Raw genomic sequence first — 15,596 nt, 5'->3', positions numbered from 1 at the left:
TGTCTCCATACAGCCCCGACTGTGTGCTGCGGCTGCCGGGGTGGGCGAGTCCCCCGCGGGGGCTAGCAACCGGTTTGCTGCGCCCAAGGGGGCCTAGCACTCTACGGCATCACACACGGCCGGCGGGCCTGCTTTAAATTGTTCATTGGTTCAGCCCTATCACGGTGGGCTGGTGTCTTCATTATCCAACAAATTTGGAAACTGAAACCTACGTTGGGGTTTGCTTTCTTCTCTGTTGTTTTGGAGTACTGCTGATTTCTTTGGCGTCTCTAATCTCCCCTGATAATTGGTTTCCCCCTTTTGGTTTTTCTCTCTAATTTTTTTTTGTTTGCAGACACTATCAGTGCGAGATACAAATTACATCGAGTGCCCATTCGGTGGAGCACACAGGGACCGCGCATTGATGGTCCAACCTCCCTGAGCTAACTGGCCCATTATTAAATCCGGCTGGGAGAAAACAATATACTGGTGAAAAGGGACAGAACTGCAAGGTAAATCATTATGCAGTTATATCAAGAATGTGGGCTTTGTGTCTCATTGATATATTATGTGCAATTGTTTGTGATCAGAATCATGATAATTGTAACAATCTGGATAACAATATCCTGACAGTATGCACATATGCCTGTATTTACAGATTTAACAACACCCTAATTAAGAAGGAACTCTGTTCCTAGCGTGGCCCTGATAGTACCGTACGAAGATACTAGATTTGAAGTCAAAACACCTTGGGTGAGGGAACATAGTTTTTGGTTATCCAACATGATGTGTCACCATACACCTTATGGTTGTCACCTTGGGGAATAAGACATTTCATCTACACGCTTTGACCCTCGGTCCATTTATGGGTCGGGTCAAGAACGTGGGTTTGCTTCATTTCTTCAATTGTTGTGCTTTATTCTTATATCTGATTTTCCATCTGAGATTTCTCTTGACTCTGATTCTATTTTGTTTGCTGAATTCGTTATCTTGGGAGAGCTCTTTGGGTTGGTTGACGTCCAATTTCATTACCCTTTTAGGAATTCCAGGGAGAGCACTTGGTTTCACCTGTCAAAATACGGGTGGATTAACCCGGAATTGGGACATGCCTTGAGTATCTAGGGGCATGGACATGACAAAGCAGTATGCCAGATTTACAATAGCCATGACATATGTAAATGAAAGTATGAAGGATACTATAGAGAAAGATTGTAAACCTTGTTTTCTCTCTTTCTCTTCTTTTTTACTTTTTGCCCTCCTCCATTGGTAAAAGTGGCTTTCCGGGAAACGCACTTGGCTTACAGAGACTCGGCACCCTGTAAAGTGAAAGAAATTACCCTTTGCACACTGGACAACATCCAATTCACACCAGCTTGAATTTTCTTTGTATATAGAACTGTTTGTTGTTTGTAATATATGTGTCCTGATGAGGTACAACAGACGGAAATTGTATAGGCCGATCTGGTTGCCCGAAACTCGAGTCGACATCACCATAGAACCCACACCTCCCAGAGTTGGCTATAACTTGGGTATTTACACAGATAAAACGTGGTAATTGATATGGGTTCAAGAGTAACCACTTTGGAACATTTACCCTGTTTTTGGTTCTTAAAATATTTTTAACTGGGCACTTTGAGCAAATAAGGCACAATACCCAACTAGGTGGGGTGTTCTGATTTACAGAGCTGAATCATCAAGATTGCGATTTTTGCACAAGTAGGAGTGGTGTTTTGTATGAAAGGGCATGAAAGAGTATGCAAGTAATGATGTGTGAGATGTGAGCTTTCTGTTGGTGTGATAATATGCGTCTTTGGATAATTGTTTAATAGATGTGATATTAATGTATTTGATGTGTTTCTTTGCAAATGTTTTTCATGATTATATTGTGATCAAATTAATAAAATAAATGAATTCTGACACATACTGCTTCTTGTTTAGAATATATACCCTTTAAATAGGGTTGTTCTTTGGAAGGGATTATGTGGTGTTTTTACACATGAATTGCTCGAATTAACAATAGGAGGGTATGCACTTATCTACGGATAACTGCAGTTTTGTATGGGTATGGGTATTGCAACTTGGCCTAGTGTCACACTGACACAGAAGGCACATTTACATTTGCTGCAGATGAAGTAGCCTGTTGTTTACATTTGGAAATGGGGGTTTGTTTCTTTCATATAGAAGGGGTTACTGTCTTCATAATCCATAATCTCAAACTCTTAGTTTGGCCACTAACCTAATGGGGGATAAGGGCAGGGGGGAAGTAAATGAGAATTGAAACTTATCTATAATGCATTTGCTTTCATAGGCAAAGCACTAGCTAGGGGGTCTAAGAGCTCCGATGGTCAATACAAAGTGTTTTCCTGTTTTTTGTTCCCCCTCATGTGTTAATTGCCAATGTTCTTCCAATGTTTTTATGCTCACCACTGTACCAATTTTTGATTGTCTACATCTGCACTATTTTCTCTGATGAATGAATATAAAAATGCATAAGCGCAGAAAGGTGGAGACTGTTATTGTGTCTGGTTTTTATTGTGTGCAGCCTGTTCAATTCATAATTTCCAGTGTTAAGAATATGGTGCATGCTTGGTGCAGTACAAAATCTGTAGATGTCTAAGTCTGTGGTAAAGAATTTGTGGAAAAAAAGTGGCAGGAAATATCTAACCGTATGTAGCGGTCCATTTGAATTATGCTCTCCTTCCCAGTGAACAATGTTTGCTAGGCTCAACCGGCGTACTTGTAGGTTCGGGTTTACCTTGCTTGGCCAGTGATGCTGTACTCTGGGGCATTTACCCTAACAGTTGGGGAATCACATTCCTTTCTGCTGTACAGATGTTGCTGCTTGCTGTTGGAAAGAAAGAGGGAATGTCCAGGGAGGATCCTGCCCCTGTATACAAAACAAGTTAAGAGGCTTCATCACAGTACCTTTTTTGTTAAATTAGACTTCATTAGTGTGTGCACAAAAAATCCCCCAAGATTTGAGTTTGTCTATATTTTAAAAGGTACTTAAAATGTTTCTACACTGTCTTTAGCCACAATGGTTAACAACATCTAAACCCTGTACCCTCAATATACAATCCTGGTTGTGACATTCATTTTTAACAATCAAAGGAGGTGTTACCTGCAATTGTCTGCACAATGGTGTAGTGCTATCACTGACCCTGCAGGTGTTTCATTCTGTAGTGATGTTCCCACATTTACTCCCATATCACACAGACACAATTGTCATATAAAACGCTTTATTCATTTTCCAGTTACACAGTTAAAGTGATATAAACTGAGAACATTGCTGGTCTGTAAAAACCTTGCATCCTAAAATAAATTACTTGCTTGCATGAAGAGGGAGAAATTCTTATTGTTTTTACACTATTCAAAATATGATTTCATCATTATTAAAGTTTTTGATAAAATATCCTCATCATACCTGCACGCTCCTGCCAATACCTCGACATAAACCAGGGAAAAAATCTTAGCATACGCCACTCAATGAGAAATGATCCTCTGTGCATGATAAAGAACAATAAACAGCATAGACACCATCATTCATACTGAATGGTCTTTCTACTACTTTCAAGCAAAGGCAGAGAGAAAGTGTGGCATCTGCCAATTCAGAAATCTTCAGCAATGTGGCTGAAGGCATGATATGTAGGAGATAAAATGCCTCGTCTTTAGAGGGCTGGTGGTCCTGACATCAGAAAACATAAGTACTTACAGCTTTGACATCAGAGTGAAAACAGCCTAGTCTTCAGAAGGGCTAATCTTCAGAAGCCAGAACGCCTGATCCTTTCGATGACCAACTGATTTCATTTAGATTACAAGTTTGGTTAACACAAGGTAGAATAGCATGTCTCAAACGACTAAAAGAGTTGACGTTCAGGGCACAGACATGCTCATCTTTACAATTCTAAATATCCCCACCAATAAAACACAACCCAATGTCAAACAATGAAGTTAGAGAGCACAAATCAACTGAAAACCTAGCAAAAGTGAGTCGAAGGAGACAACATTAAGCAGAAAAGGCATCAAGGCAGCTGGCTGGCCAACAATCTATTTACTAGGAGTAGTCTCATACCCCATAGGGGTTATAGGGGATTTTTTTAAACGTGTGTGGGGCATTCTTCACAAGTCTGTCCATTTCGCATAGTTTTGTTTATGGCAACAAATACATCTTAAAATGAAAACGTGGAGAAATTTAGGAGATGGTAATTTGTCCCCCCTTAATAGCTCTGCAAACCAAGAACAGAAATCACAAAAAATGAAAATGCAGTTTAACAGTAGCAAGGAGAGCATAAATGGGCAAATAAAGAATTGTACATCTGGCAGAGTGATCTGCAGAAATTAAATTAATTACTCAGTGTTCTCAAAAAAATAGATGAAGTGTGAAATTAGCAGCAATGTTTAAAGAAGATGAAGTGTTAACTCAGTAGAGAAAACACAAAGAATGGAAATGAAAAAAGAAAACGATAGAGAAATTGCAAAGTAAGGAGATGAAGTGTTAAAGTAACATGTCATGTCAGGCGATGGCAACCTGAGCTCACAGCTCCCGCATCCGCAGGCCGTTAAGGGATCAGAGCCCCCCACGCAACCGACCCCACAGCTGAGAAAGGGTTACAGATCCAAGTGTGGGAACCCCCACTGAACACGCAGGATCAACTCCTGGCTCTGGGACCCTCCGCAAAGAGCAGAACGAGACGAAGCCAAGGAGCGACGTGGTGAGGAGGAGCCCTCGCTCAAGAGACGGATCGATGCAGTCCTGGGAGAAAGAGGGACCGTAGTACATCTGGGGCGAGGGGCACTCTGCCCCCCCACAATCAGAGACCCGCATTGGTGGGGACCCTCCCCTCTGCAGCCCCCCCTCCTTGGGAGGGCCTCTCTGGACATTGGGGCACAGACACAGAGGGCCCGCCCCGTATGGTGGAGAAGAGGGAGAAGGCACTGCGTTGTGAGCATTGCAGTGGCGAGGCTCTGTACGTTATTGGAGCTTGTGTGTGTTGCGGGCGATACACAGCCTGCTCACCCTGCGGGTCTGAAGAACATAGCGCCATGCAGGCACTGCCCCGCTGACCAGTTCTCGAGGGCAACGCTCTGGATTGTAGTGTGATGAGGCTGATCAGGTGTGGGGGCCTGGAACGCCGGAGGAGCTCCCCTGGAGGGGAGGAAGAAGAATGTGGTCTTGCTTCCTGCTTGGCCTCCCCCCTCAGTGTTAAAGCTCCTGAGCAGGTGTGCCTCACTGGGTATACGGAAAGAGGCAAGGGAGAACCACGTGGGCTGAGGAGGGAGGTTACTGAAGGAGGAGTGGCCCACACTCCCCTCTCTGGTCAGCAACAGTGGGCAAGGCTGTCAAGAGGGCCAGGGGGAGAGGCAGGAATAAGCACATTGGTCTGCCCGGGGATTGACCAGGGAGGTCGGATATCCCCTCCTTAACAGCACAGGAGGAAAGCTTAGCCCCCATGATATACTGATATCCAGCTTGTGGTCCCAAGAGAGACACGTGGAGTGGGCAGATCGCAGGAGCGGTATTCACAGAGGACGAAAGGGGGTATAAACTGGCCCCCCTGTCACCTGTGAAACTCATTACTATAAGAAAGGACAGTGGGGGAAGACATGACCATGTCAGCATTACGGATACGTTTGGACTGAAATGAAACATGCTTCATTTCAAGGGCACACGCAGTGTGCACACCCTGAAGGATATATACTCCTCCCATTCATGAAACACACATTGGGACAGGAGTTCCCCACACAAAGCAGATGACAGAGTACAAGGGCCCACAGTTGGAATCACGCGGAGGGTACACACAGGCAGGAGGGAGCCACCAAGAGTGCAACAGTCGGGGCAGGTGGAGGTGAGGGCCCTCAGGAGAGGACATCGGCCCGTTGCCCACCACTAGTTGGGCGGAGAGGGCCCTGAAGTCTTGGAAGCCTTGGAAGTAGACAAGGCTGGGGCGGACATTTGCCCAGTGCCATAATAATGGCGGGAGGGTAAGCACGGAACCTCAGCTTTGGTGGCACAACGCCTACTGTACGGCCCACAAAGGCAAAGGAGAGGGCCCGGATGAGGTGAGCATGGGGTCCTGGAGGCCGAAAGGACTTAAAGTGACAGTGGTGCCTCGGGAACCGCACTGGTTCTCCACCAGCGGGTAAGGGTCCCTCAGCACACTCTGAGGAATACTTGAGAAGCAGTCCCCACCAAGGGGAGGTCGTGACCCTCTTGATAGGGGTGAGGGTCCTCCCCACCCCCCCAAGTGAGAAGGGAGAAAGGACCAGGCAGGTCCTAGGTGGTGTGGGCCCCCGCAATCTGGGCGTGTGCCCGCCTCTTGGACAACAGATAAAGGGCACCTTCCAAACCGGGACAACCGACAGCTAAGCCAAGAGGAGGGTAAATCACCCAAAGCGATTGACATCTTTGGGACCCTGCAGACCACGGAAGGAGTCCCTCTGGTGATAACACAAATAGGTGCATGGAAGCACAGCTGAAGCTGACCACTTACAAGTATACAATGGGTAGCCCAGAAGTCGGTGACACAGCGCACACAGCATGGCCACCGCACCAGAGGAATCTGATGCAACCAAGAAGGATGTCGCTGCACTAATGGAAGAAATACAGAGTATGAGAGTGGACATTGGGAACAGGGTGGATAGAATTATCCAACAAATTGACAAAATGGAAGAGAGACTTGAGGAAGTCGAACACAATCAAACATCCCTGGATTCCCTGGAGAAACAAATAGACTTGCAATTTAACTAAATGGAGAGACGTGAAGAAGAGGTCCGAATGAAGATGGATCTTGAAAATTGCGAGAGGTGGAATCATCTCAGACTTTTTGGACCATGAGGGGGAAACGGAGCAAGACCTAAAGCGAGCATTGCATGAGATCACTAAACTGGTCTTCGAGGATGATACTATTGATGAAGCTAAGGTAAAGCAAATTCATCGAGCCGGTGTGGTTAACGGGGGCCCGAGGTCGACCCTTGCTAAGTTCCACAACTATGCCGACAAAGTAAACATTCTGGAAAAGGTGAGGTTGAGAGGCCCGGTCACATAGGGCACGGCCAGAGTGACGATCTTTCAGGACTTGTCCTCCCTGACATTGACCAAGTGGAAACTGTGCTCTCCCTTGACCAAATGGCTTAATGAGAAAGGAGTGAGCTACAGGTGGGGATTCCAGTTTTCCATCTCCTTTGAATATGACGGTTGTAAATATAAATTGGTGATGGAGGAGGACATTCGTAAGGTCACAGGGGAAATGCTTGGAGAGGCCAATACCTCGGAGAATTGTGGAAACACGGAGGCAGGTGACAGGCAATGGTTGATCAAGGGACCCAGGAGAAGAAAAATGCCTGGATCTCGGAAGTACAGAAAGCTTAACACGTCACCCATAGCAAACACTTGATACAGACCATAAACGTTTCAGGTGTGGTCACGGCACCGGGTTGGTACCCACCAGGGCATGATGTGGTGAAGTATGACCAGGCAGGACACTGATGGGGCCGGCTAATGTTTTGTTTTGGGAAAAAGGCATCTCGATGGAGGAGGCCTGGGTCGGGCGGTGGGCTGACATTGAAGTAGGCGAGACCAGGGGGTCTCACAGGATGATCCAATAGGGGGATGATGTATGAAGTTTGGATGAGAAAGTCAGGAGGAGGCTCGAAGTATATTGGGATTGAAGAGCACGGGACCGGATGGGAGCTGGTTCCAACTGGTTGTCCGTTTTTCCCCGGGTGATGTTTACCAGGAGGATACGGGTGCTGGGATGGGTAAGAGGGAGGAAGAGGGAGAGGGAGAATTTTTGTAGGGGGCAGGACTAGGATCTTCTCAAATAGTATCATACCAGTTGTGGTGGGGAAGGACTTCTATGCATGGGCCGCCCGTGCGCCTGAAGTTTTTAGGATAGACATGAAGGGAGGATGGCTGTAGTTCAAGAGGGCAAGGGAAGAGGGTCTCCTGAGGGTGGGGACGTTGAACGTTAAAGGGATTACCTCGCCTACAAAGCAGCCACTGGTGGCGAGGGAATTTCGCAGAGGTGGTTATGATGTGCTGTTCCTTCAAGAAACTAAATGTGCCAGGGGGGAACAGAGGAGGGTCCCATGGAGGGCTCTGAGGCAGGAATATTGGGGTTCGGGCCCCTTAGGAAAGTAGGGGTTGGAATCCTTATTGCCAAAGGACAAAGGATGGAGGTCACAAAGGTCTGGGCAGATGAAGGCAGAGCTCTCCTGGTCTCAGGGACCATTAACAAGGTTGGGTTCACATTTGTTACAATTTATTTCCCCAAACCAGGGCAGCAGAAGTATCTGCTGAAAACTCTCCCCAAGGTCATGCTTGAAGCTACGGGCCACATAATCCTGGGGGGTGACCTCAATATGTGGGTAGACTTTAGGACGGACCTTAACTGGCAAGGGATGGTACCCAAGGCGTTTAAATGGAGAAGCAATGACTCCATATGGAAAGACCTGGTATTTCACAAGGAAATGACTAGGAAGACTGTTGAATATTTCAAAGTGAACAACACAGGGGAGGTTTCTAGGGACACCGTGTGGGAAGCGGGAAGGTGATATGGAGGGGGATCCTGATCATGGAGGGGGCACGGAAAAAAAACGAGAGGAAATTAATGGAAAACAAATTACAGGCCAAAATTGTCCAGCTAGACAGGAGGCCTAGGGACACTGCAGAGGGGATGGAAGAGAGGGTATTGGATGCGAGAGGCAAAAGGGAGGAATTGTGACTCCTAGAGGAAGGTCAGATAATTAGGAAACTGCAGTTCCTGAAACAAAAGTTCTACGAGAAGGGAGATAAGGCGGATGCAATGCTGGCAGCAAGACTTGGGGGACAGCGGGTTGAGAAGTGGGTTAAGGCCATAGATGGGGTGGGGGAAGCAGAGGGCCGAGGGCGGGGGGGGAATTCGAGAGGCATTTGCGTCCTTTTAAGGGGGATCTGTACAAAACAGGCATCAACCCTGACTCATTAGGGACAACCCGGTACCTAGATGGAATTCGGATGCCTAGGATCGCCAGAGGGACGGCTGAGGTACTGGAAACCCTGATAACAGCTGATGAAATAAAGAGGGCGGTATCGAGGGTTCCCACAGGGAAGGTCCCGGGAGAGGATTGTTTTTCTGTAGGCTTTTACAAGTCCTTACTTAACCCCCTTCTCCCATTTATGGGAGAACTGTTTAATGATATCCTGGAGACGGGGGAAGCCCCGGAGACCTTCTCCCGAGCAATGATCACGGTCATACCAAAGGAGGGTAGGGACCCAAAAAAATGCGGGTCGTATTGCCCCATCTCACTCTTAAATATTGATGATAAAATGTACACACGGGTCCTGGCCGCCAGACTAGAGAAACACATGCCCCATCAGATACACTCAGACCAAGTGGGCTTTATAAGGGGGCGGACACATTTCTGAAAACCTTACATTTGATCCATGAAGCAAGGGGCATGGGAGAGGACACTGTTCTCCCATCGGTGGACGTGGAAAAGGCCTTCGATAGAGTGAACTGGGGCTTTCTCAAAGAGATATTGGGCAAAGTGGGTTTGGGGCCCAGGTTCATGAGAGGTATAATGGCAGTCTATGGGTCTCCCCAGGCGTGTGTGGCGGTCAATGGGAGCCTTTCACAATGGTTTGCCTTGAGCAGAGGTGCGAGGAAAGGATGCCCTCTTTCCCCGATTTTGGTTGCACTTACTTTAGAACCGCTAGCACAGAAAATCAGAGAGGACTCAGGGGTGAAGGGATTCACTGTGGGGGAGCGGAATATAAGGTGTCTTTATATGCTGATGATATGCTTCTACACATCACAAACCCCCTAACCTCCATACCCTGGGTAATTGCGCTTATTGAAGAATACAGAGATCTATCTGGGTTCAAGATCAATAGATCAAAATCGATACTGTTGTCACTGGACAGAAATGGGGACAGGGATATGGGAAGGTTTTCCTCTCTGGAGCTTGAGGTTAGTCGGGGAACATTAAGATACTTGAGAATTAACCTTACGAGGACCTTGGAAGATCTGTTCTGGGCTAACTTCCTCTCACTGCTTGACAGATTTAGGGAAGACCTAGAGAGATGGGGTAAGCAAACTATTTTGTGGCTTGGATGACTTAACGCCCTTAAGATGGTGTGTTTACCAAGATTCCTTTATATATTTCAAATGCTCCCGATTACAGTCCCGGATACATTTTTCTGTATTGAGATTCCTTTGGCAGGGGAAGAAGCAGCGAATATCGTATGATGTCCTCACCCAACCAAAAGATAAGGGAGTGGTGGGGCTCCCCGATATGAAACTGTACTACAAAGCCTCCGAGCTGCGGGTTCTTGTCCCTCACCTTAAAATGCAGACAGAATACCAATGGGTGGGTCTGGACAATTTACATCTGTCACCTGGAGAATGGTTGTGGATCCCCAGAAATAGACCTCCCCGAAGAATCCGGGACCACCCAATCCGGGGTACAATATGGGACATATGGAGACAGGGTACAGAAATGCAAGGAGTGACAACCTGGCCCTCCCCGTTGAGCCATTTATGGGCACCAGAAATAAGGGATGCAATCCCGACTCGGGGAGATTTCAGGCTTGGTTTGAGGCGGGTCTGGAGAGATTGGGGCAACTATGGAGGAATGGCACATTTGTTACTATAGTTCGAACTGGAGGGGGAGCTGGACTTGGGTGCACTCTCTGTCTTCTCTTATCTTCAATTAAAAGGGGTGCTTAAGAGTGTCAGGTGGAGAGACAAGGTACAGAGGGACCCAACTCCTTTTGAGCAGCACTTAGATAAAAGAACGGAAACAAAGGGCCTGATTTCGGTCATGTATAGAGAACTGGTGATTGCGGCTAAGGGGTCAACCGAACAGCTGAGAAGGAAATGGGAAAAGGACCTAGGGAGGGAGATAGACTCCGCAATGTGGCTGAAACAGTGTAGAGGGGCCTCTCAGACTTCAATTTCCAGTCAATATAAGTTGCAGACCATTAAGCTTCGACACAGATGGTAATATGACCCGGTTAGGCTCTCTAAGATGTTTCAGAGTGCTATCACGGACTGCTGGTACCAGTATGTGGCAAGGGCCGACAACTGGCATATGTGGTGGGGGTGCCCATGCGTTCAGATGTTTTGGGACGAAGTGTTGGGCTGGATAAAGGAAATCAATGGAATTCAGCGAACTAAAACACTGTTCTTGATCTTATTTGGGATGGAAGAAAGTGACGGGATCCTGGGCAAGGCTGAGGGGCTGGTAGCGCCTCTGTTACATGCAGCACGTGCCTGTTTGGTTATGAAATGGAAACAGACCCCAGTTCAGAGGGAATGGGTTAATGTTCCACTGAATATATACACTATGGAAAGGATGACAGCAGCGCTTCACGGGATGACAGCATCTAATGAGACCATGTAGGGGGATTTCAGGGCCAAACATGTGAAGAATTAAAGCAAGGAGGTGTTCAATATTGAGATTTATAGAAAAGGGAATGGGTTAGGCTTAAAAGGAGGTAAAGGGATTAGCGACCCCTCAGGGGACATCCGGGTATACGGGACTACGGCCAAAGACTTATGAAAGGCGCTGGACACGACCATGAACATGTGTGTAACCTTGTACGGTAACTCCACCCAATGTAAGACAACCAAAGGATTTCTAGTTCATGTTTCTTTTAATTGAGAAGACTCCATTATCCAGGCGGTGTGGGGAAAGGGGGGGGTTCTGACTGATCTGTTTACCTATGTTTCTCCTAGGTTTGTTGAATGGAAAAACATGAAATAAAATTTGCCGAAGAAAGTAGATTAAGTGCAATGTTAGCAGCAAAAAGCGAAGAAGGAATTACACTGTGAGTTTGGTTGAGAAACTGTAAAGAAAGAATTCAAGGTGTCAATTTAGCAGACAGAACCAAAGGTGAAAGAGGTGTAAATAAGTAAAGAGAATCCAAGGAAAGTAAAGGGCATGTGAGATTTGTAGGCAAATACCAAAGAGGAATTCAAATATAAACAGAGGAAAAAACTCAAAGAAACACATTTTCCATAGTACTTTCTGCTAAGATGTAATGCTCCTTGGAGAAGCAGCAAAATCCTGTGCCCTCTGCAATGTGTATTACCTTTTGGAGTGTGTTGATTTTAACGCATACAGTCGGCTGCTGGGTAGTGCCAAAGAAATCGTGGACACTACATCCATGAGTACCTATCATAGGTTTTGGCTTGTAGTGTTTGGCCAGTCATGGAGAGGATGGGTAAACTCCAGACATGTGTCCAGTTCTTTACTCTAGAAAGGTATAGCATTCATCTCACATTCTCCAGTGGAGAATATCAATCATGACATACAAGATCGAAATCTAACCATCTCTCATTCTGCACAGTGCTGCTGGGGGTTGAATCATCATGGATTCTAAACATCCATTAAGCTCAAGCTGTTAGCCAAACACAGTTACATAGGTCATCATTGAAAAACATAGAAAGCTCAATGAAGTTAAAGCAAGCAGGATGTCTATTTCACACACAAAAACAAATTCAGGCTGCTCTTTGTATGGTACCCTTGCAAGTAATTGTGCACTATACAAATTGAATACAAATTAATATTTAAATTAAAAACATTAAATGTTGAAAAAAGGACTGACAAGTTCACATTCTGAGAGATACTTGAAAGTAATTTGATAAACCATCATTATCCTTGTAAACAAACACCATGTTTGATTCCCAATGCGTACAACATGAAACGCGCTCGATTCCATTGTTCTAAGCCCCAACAATATTTTACCCAAACAAGCGTTTTTAAGGTTGAATCCTCAGCTGCTAAAAGATTGGAGAGGGAATGTGATGATATTAGCAACATATTAAACATATATATACATTCAATTGTTTAGCAAATATGACACTTCTGTAGCAAGGCACAGGCAGTCTCGAGGTGACTTTCTCCTCTATATATCAATAATAGGGCCTCTTTCTAAAAACTCTCTTATGATCACTAATTCTTTCCCGCCTGCCTTTCAAACCATTAAAAAATCCTGACCCTCTCTTTAAAGACATTTGGGATTATTGGTAAATTCCCCGTAAGAGTGCAGGTACCCTATCTCTACATATCCTCTCCCACACAGTATTTGTGAAAGCAGAGTAAGCTATCACAAATTAGAAATTAATTTCTTATTAAATTGCAAAAATACACTGGTATCGGGGTGACACATTGTTCCATTCTCTTCTTTGAAGCGGGCTAAGTGCTCCTAACTCAGCCCATTTTATTCCATTGTAGCAAGCCCTGTGAACGCCTACATTGTATTATTTTGTTCTGCTAGTGGCTTTTGGCAATATGCAACCCGCTGCATGCCTAGATAGCTCATCAGTGCAGCCTAGAGAAAAACACCTTACATGAAGTAAAAAAGTAACATTTATCAGCAAAATGGTGATAACGAAAAGGAAAGGGTAAAGAGCCCAGAATTAGATAAGCGTTTCTTAAATTGATTCCTTTTCTTGTGTGGTTGAAGTTGTCTGCTGCTCCAAAACAACTACATGGTACATTTTTGGAATCACCACAGAAACGGAATACAACTGTGGATAGCTAAAAATCCATGGTCTGATTCTGAAGCTGGCGGGAGATGGGCGCAAGCTTGTGGCCAATGTATGGTGGTCCTAAATAAGATTCCCTCACAATCTTGAATTGCTAGCAGGGGACAGCAGCTAGCATTATCTTGAGCAGTATTCTGTAAGGAGCTGAGTGAGCACATGATCTAACAGCAGCAGACAGAGATCCAACTATATATTGCTCCTCCTGGCGTTACAGGTGTCCCAGTCAAGGTCCCTTAGTTTTGAAGAGGAGATGAACAGGTTACGAGTAAATAGTAATGACTTCTGAGCCGCCGCCACGGACCAAAAGCACCCTTTCTAGACCTTCTGTGAGGACTTCCAAGAACTCCATATCTGATAAGGTGGGAGGTTAAGGAGCAACACATACCTGTAATTTAACATCTGCATTTACATTTACGATATTTTATGACATTTACAACTAATTAGGACACCACCATTTTCATCCAATCATTCCCCCACCATACTGATCCACCCAGTCAGACATTTAGGGTTTCAGGAAAAAGTAAAAAGGCCTCAGAGATTTGTGACTCTACTGGAAGCCATCCAATTGGAACAAACAAATGTAGTCTTCAGTTCCAACATTGAAGGACTTAAAATAATTATAAGAGCTTGTTTTATCAACATTAAAGAAGTAAAAGATAATCAACTCAGTAACTTCAACTACTTCAATGAAGCATATTGGGGGATACATGCGCTCTATGGTTCCAGCAGATGCATGACACTGAGCGTTTAGAAGCCTCAACCAAAGCATGTCAGGTGGTTTCACCCAATCCTAGGCTCCCCTGCCACCATTATTAGAAGCATTTTGTAAAAGCTCACCTTGGTGCTCAACTATTCAAACCTTCCCTGCCCACAGTAATTAATTACTGTTTTGGTTATATTGATCACAGTCAGGTTTTTAATTCTGTCCTTAATAGGCTGGGTAAAAGCATGCTCCAAATAATGCTACTTGTACTGTGAAATGTGCAAGCTTTTTCACCACAGGTATTATAAGGATCTCAGCCTCTGAAGAATACAATTAACAGGCCATATTTGTTGGTTGGGAATGTAGATCCTAGTCCGTTATACACCCAACAAGCCAAATATAGGTTTACACTCACTGGCAAACAGGAGGAAATGGGGGCTCCTAAGTAGGCAGGGGCATGATCTCTACATCTCAGGTTGCTCGTTTTTTAAGGTGCAGCCTTGGAGCCTTAGACATAATGGTAAGGCTGATACAAGTGGGATGCTACAAATGCGGTTGCATATCTAGACATGTATGACAAGTACAGGAATATAACATTTATTTGTCTGAGAAGGATCCGACATGTCCGGACTGCTTCATTGATTGTAATTGTTTATTTATACAGTGCTTGTACACAGGTAGAGTGCTTGAAAGCGCTTCAATGCAGTAAGAGAACTAGGGAATACAGTCATTCTAAGGCCTTGATGTTTCCGAATGATCTAACAGAAAAACTAGCATACTAGGCCTGAAGGCATTTCTCCTAGTGTAAGTGCATGAAGTGTTAGAGTTGCGACCAAACTAGGAAGGGGGACAAAAAAAAGGGGGTGGGGACACAGACAAATTAACTAGTCCTAGTACATTTAGGCCATGCATGCGTACATAACCAGGTGCGCGGAAAGGGGGTTTGGGGGAACAAAGTCCAGTCCAGCAGGGCCCTTAGTTAAGTGCAGAGACGTTGCCCCGCTCAACGAGCGTAAGCTGAAAGTGCAGTAATGCTGAACATAGTGCAGCAGCCTGGAGGCAAGTGCAAAGACTGGCGGGGGAGCCTGGGACCTGTAAGGATCTGGAGGTGAACCAGACAAACAGTCAGCAAAAACTTAACAGAGTTAGGGAGGAGAAGGAAGGTGGAGAGAAAAAGAACAGAGGTTATCAGGGGAGAGGGAGAGAGAAGGAGGAACAGAAGAGGAAGGTCCTGAGGAGTTTCCGGAACTTAAGGTGTCCTGGCTCAAGACAGAGAAGCAAGGAGGCTGTTCCAGAGGGAGATACCTGCAGAGGATAAAGATCTACCCCCAAATCTCTGTTTGTGAAAGCGGCTCACCTGCAGAGAGTTGGAGGAGGAG

The 15,596-nt window shown here is 45.5% G+C and overlaps 1 protein-coding gene across 3 annotated transcripts in view; it reads right to left on the bottom strand.

The window, feature by feature from the left end:
* Positions 1-3,201: 3,201 nt before the first annotated feature.
* SLC12A6 (solute carrier family 12 member 6) overlaps positions 3,202-15,596 on the bottom strand; it is a 3,180,404-nt gene continuing 3,168,009 nt past the window's right edge. For all 3 annotated transcript variants that reach the window (XM_069633764.1, XM_069633765.1, XM_069633766.1), the window contains one exon: positions 3,202-13,865. In XM_069633764.1, the coding sequence (XP_069489865.1) occupies positions 13,774-13,865 (92 nt within the window). In that variant the 3' untranslated portion in view covers positions 3,202-13,773. The remainder of the gene's footprint in view (positions 13,866-15,596) is intronic.

The sequence above is a fragment of the Ambystoma mexicanum genome, chromosome 13 (genome assembly GCF_040938575.1).
Source record: "Ambystoma mexicanum isolate Mex_15411 chromosome 13, UKY_AmexF1_1, whole genome shotgun sequence".
In the NCBI taxonomy this organism is placed as follows: Eukaryota; Metazoa; Chordata; class Amphibia; order Caudata; family Ambystomatidae; genus Ambystoma; species Ambystoma mexicanum.
The sequence above is the reverse complement of the archived record's forward strand: the minus strand, read 5'-3'. Positions and strand labels throughout refer to the sequence as shown.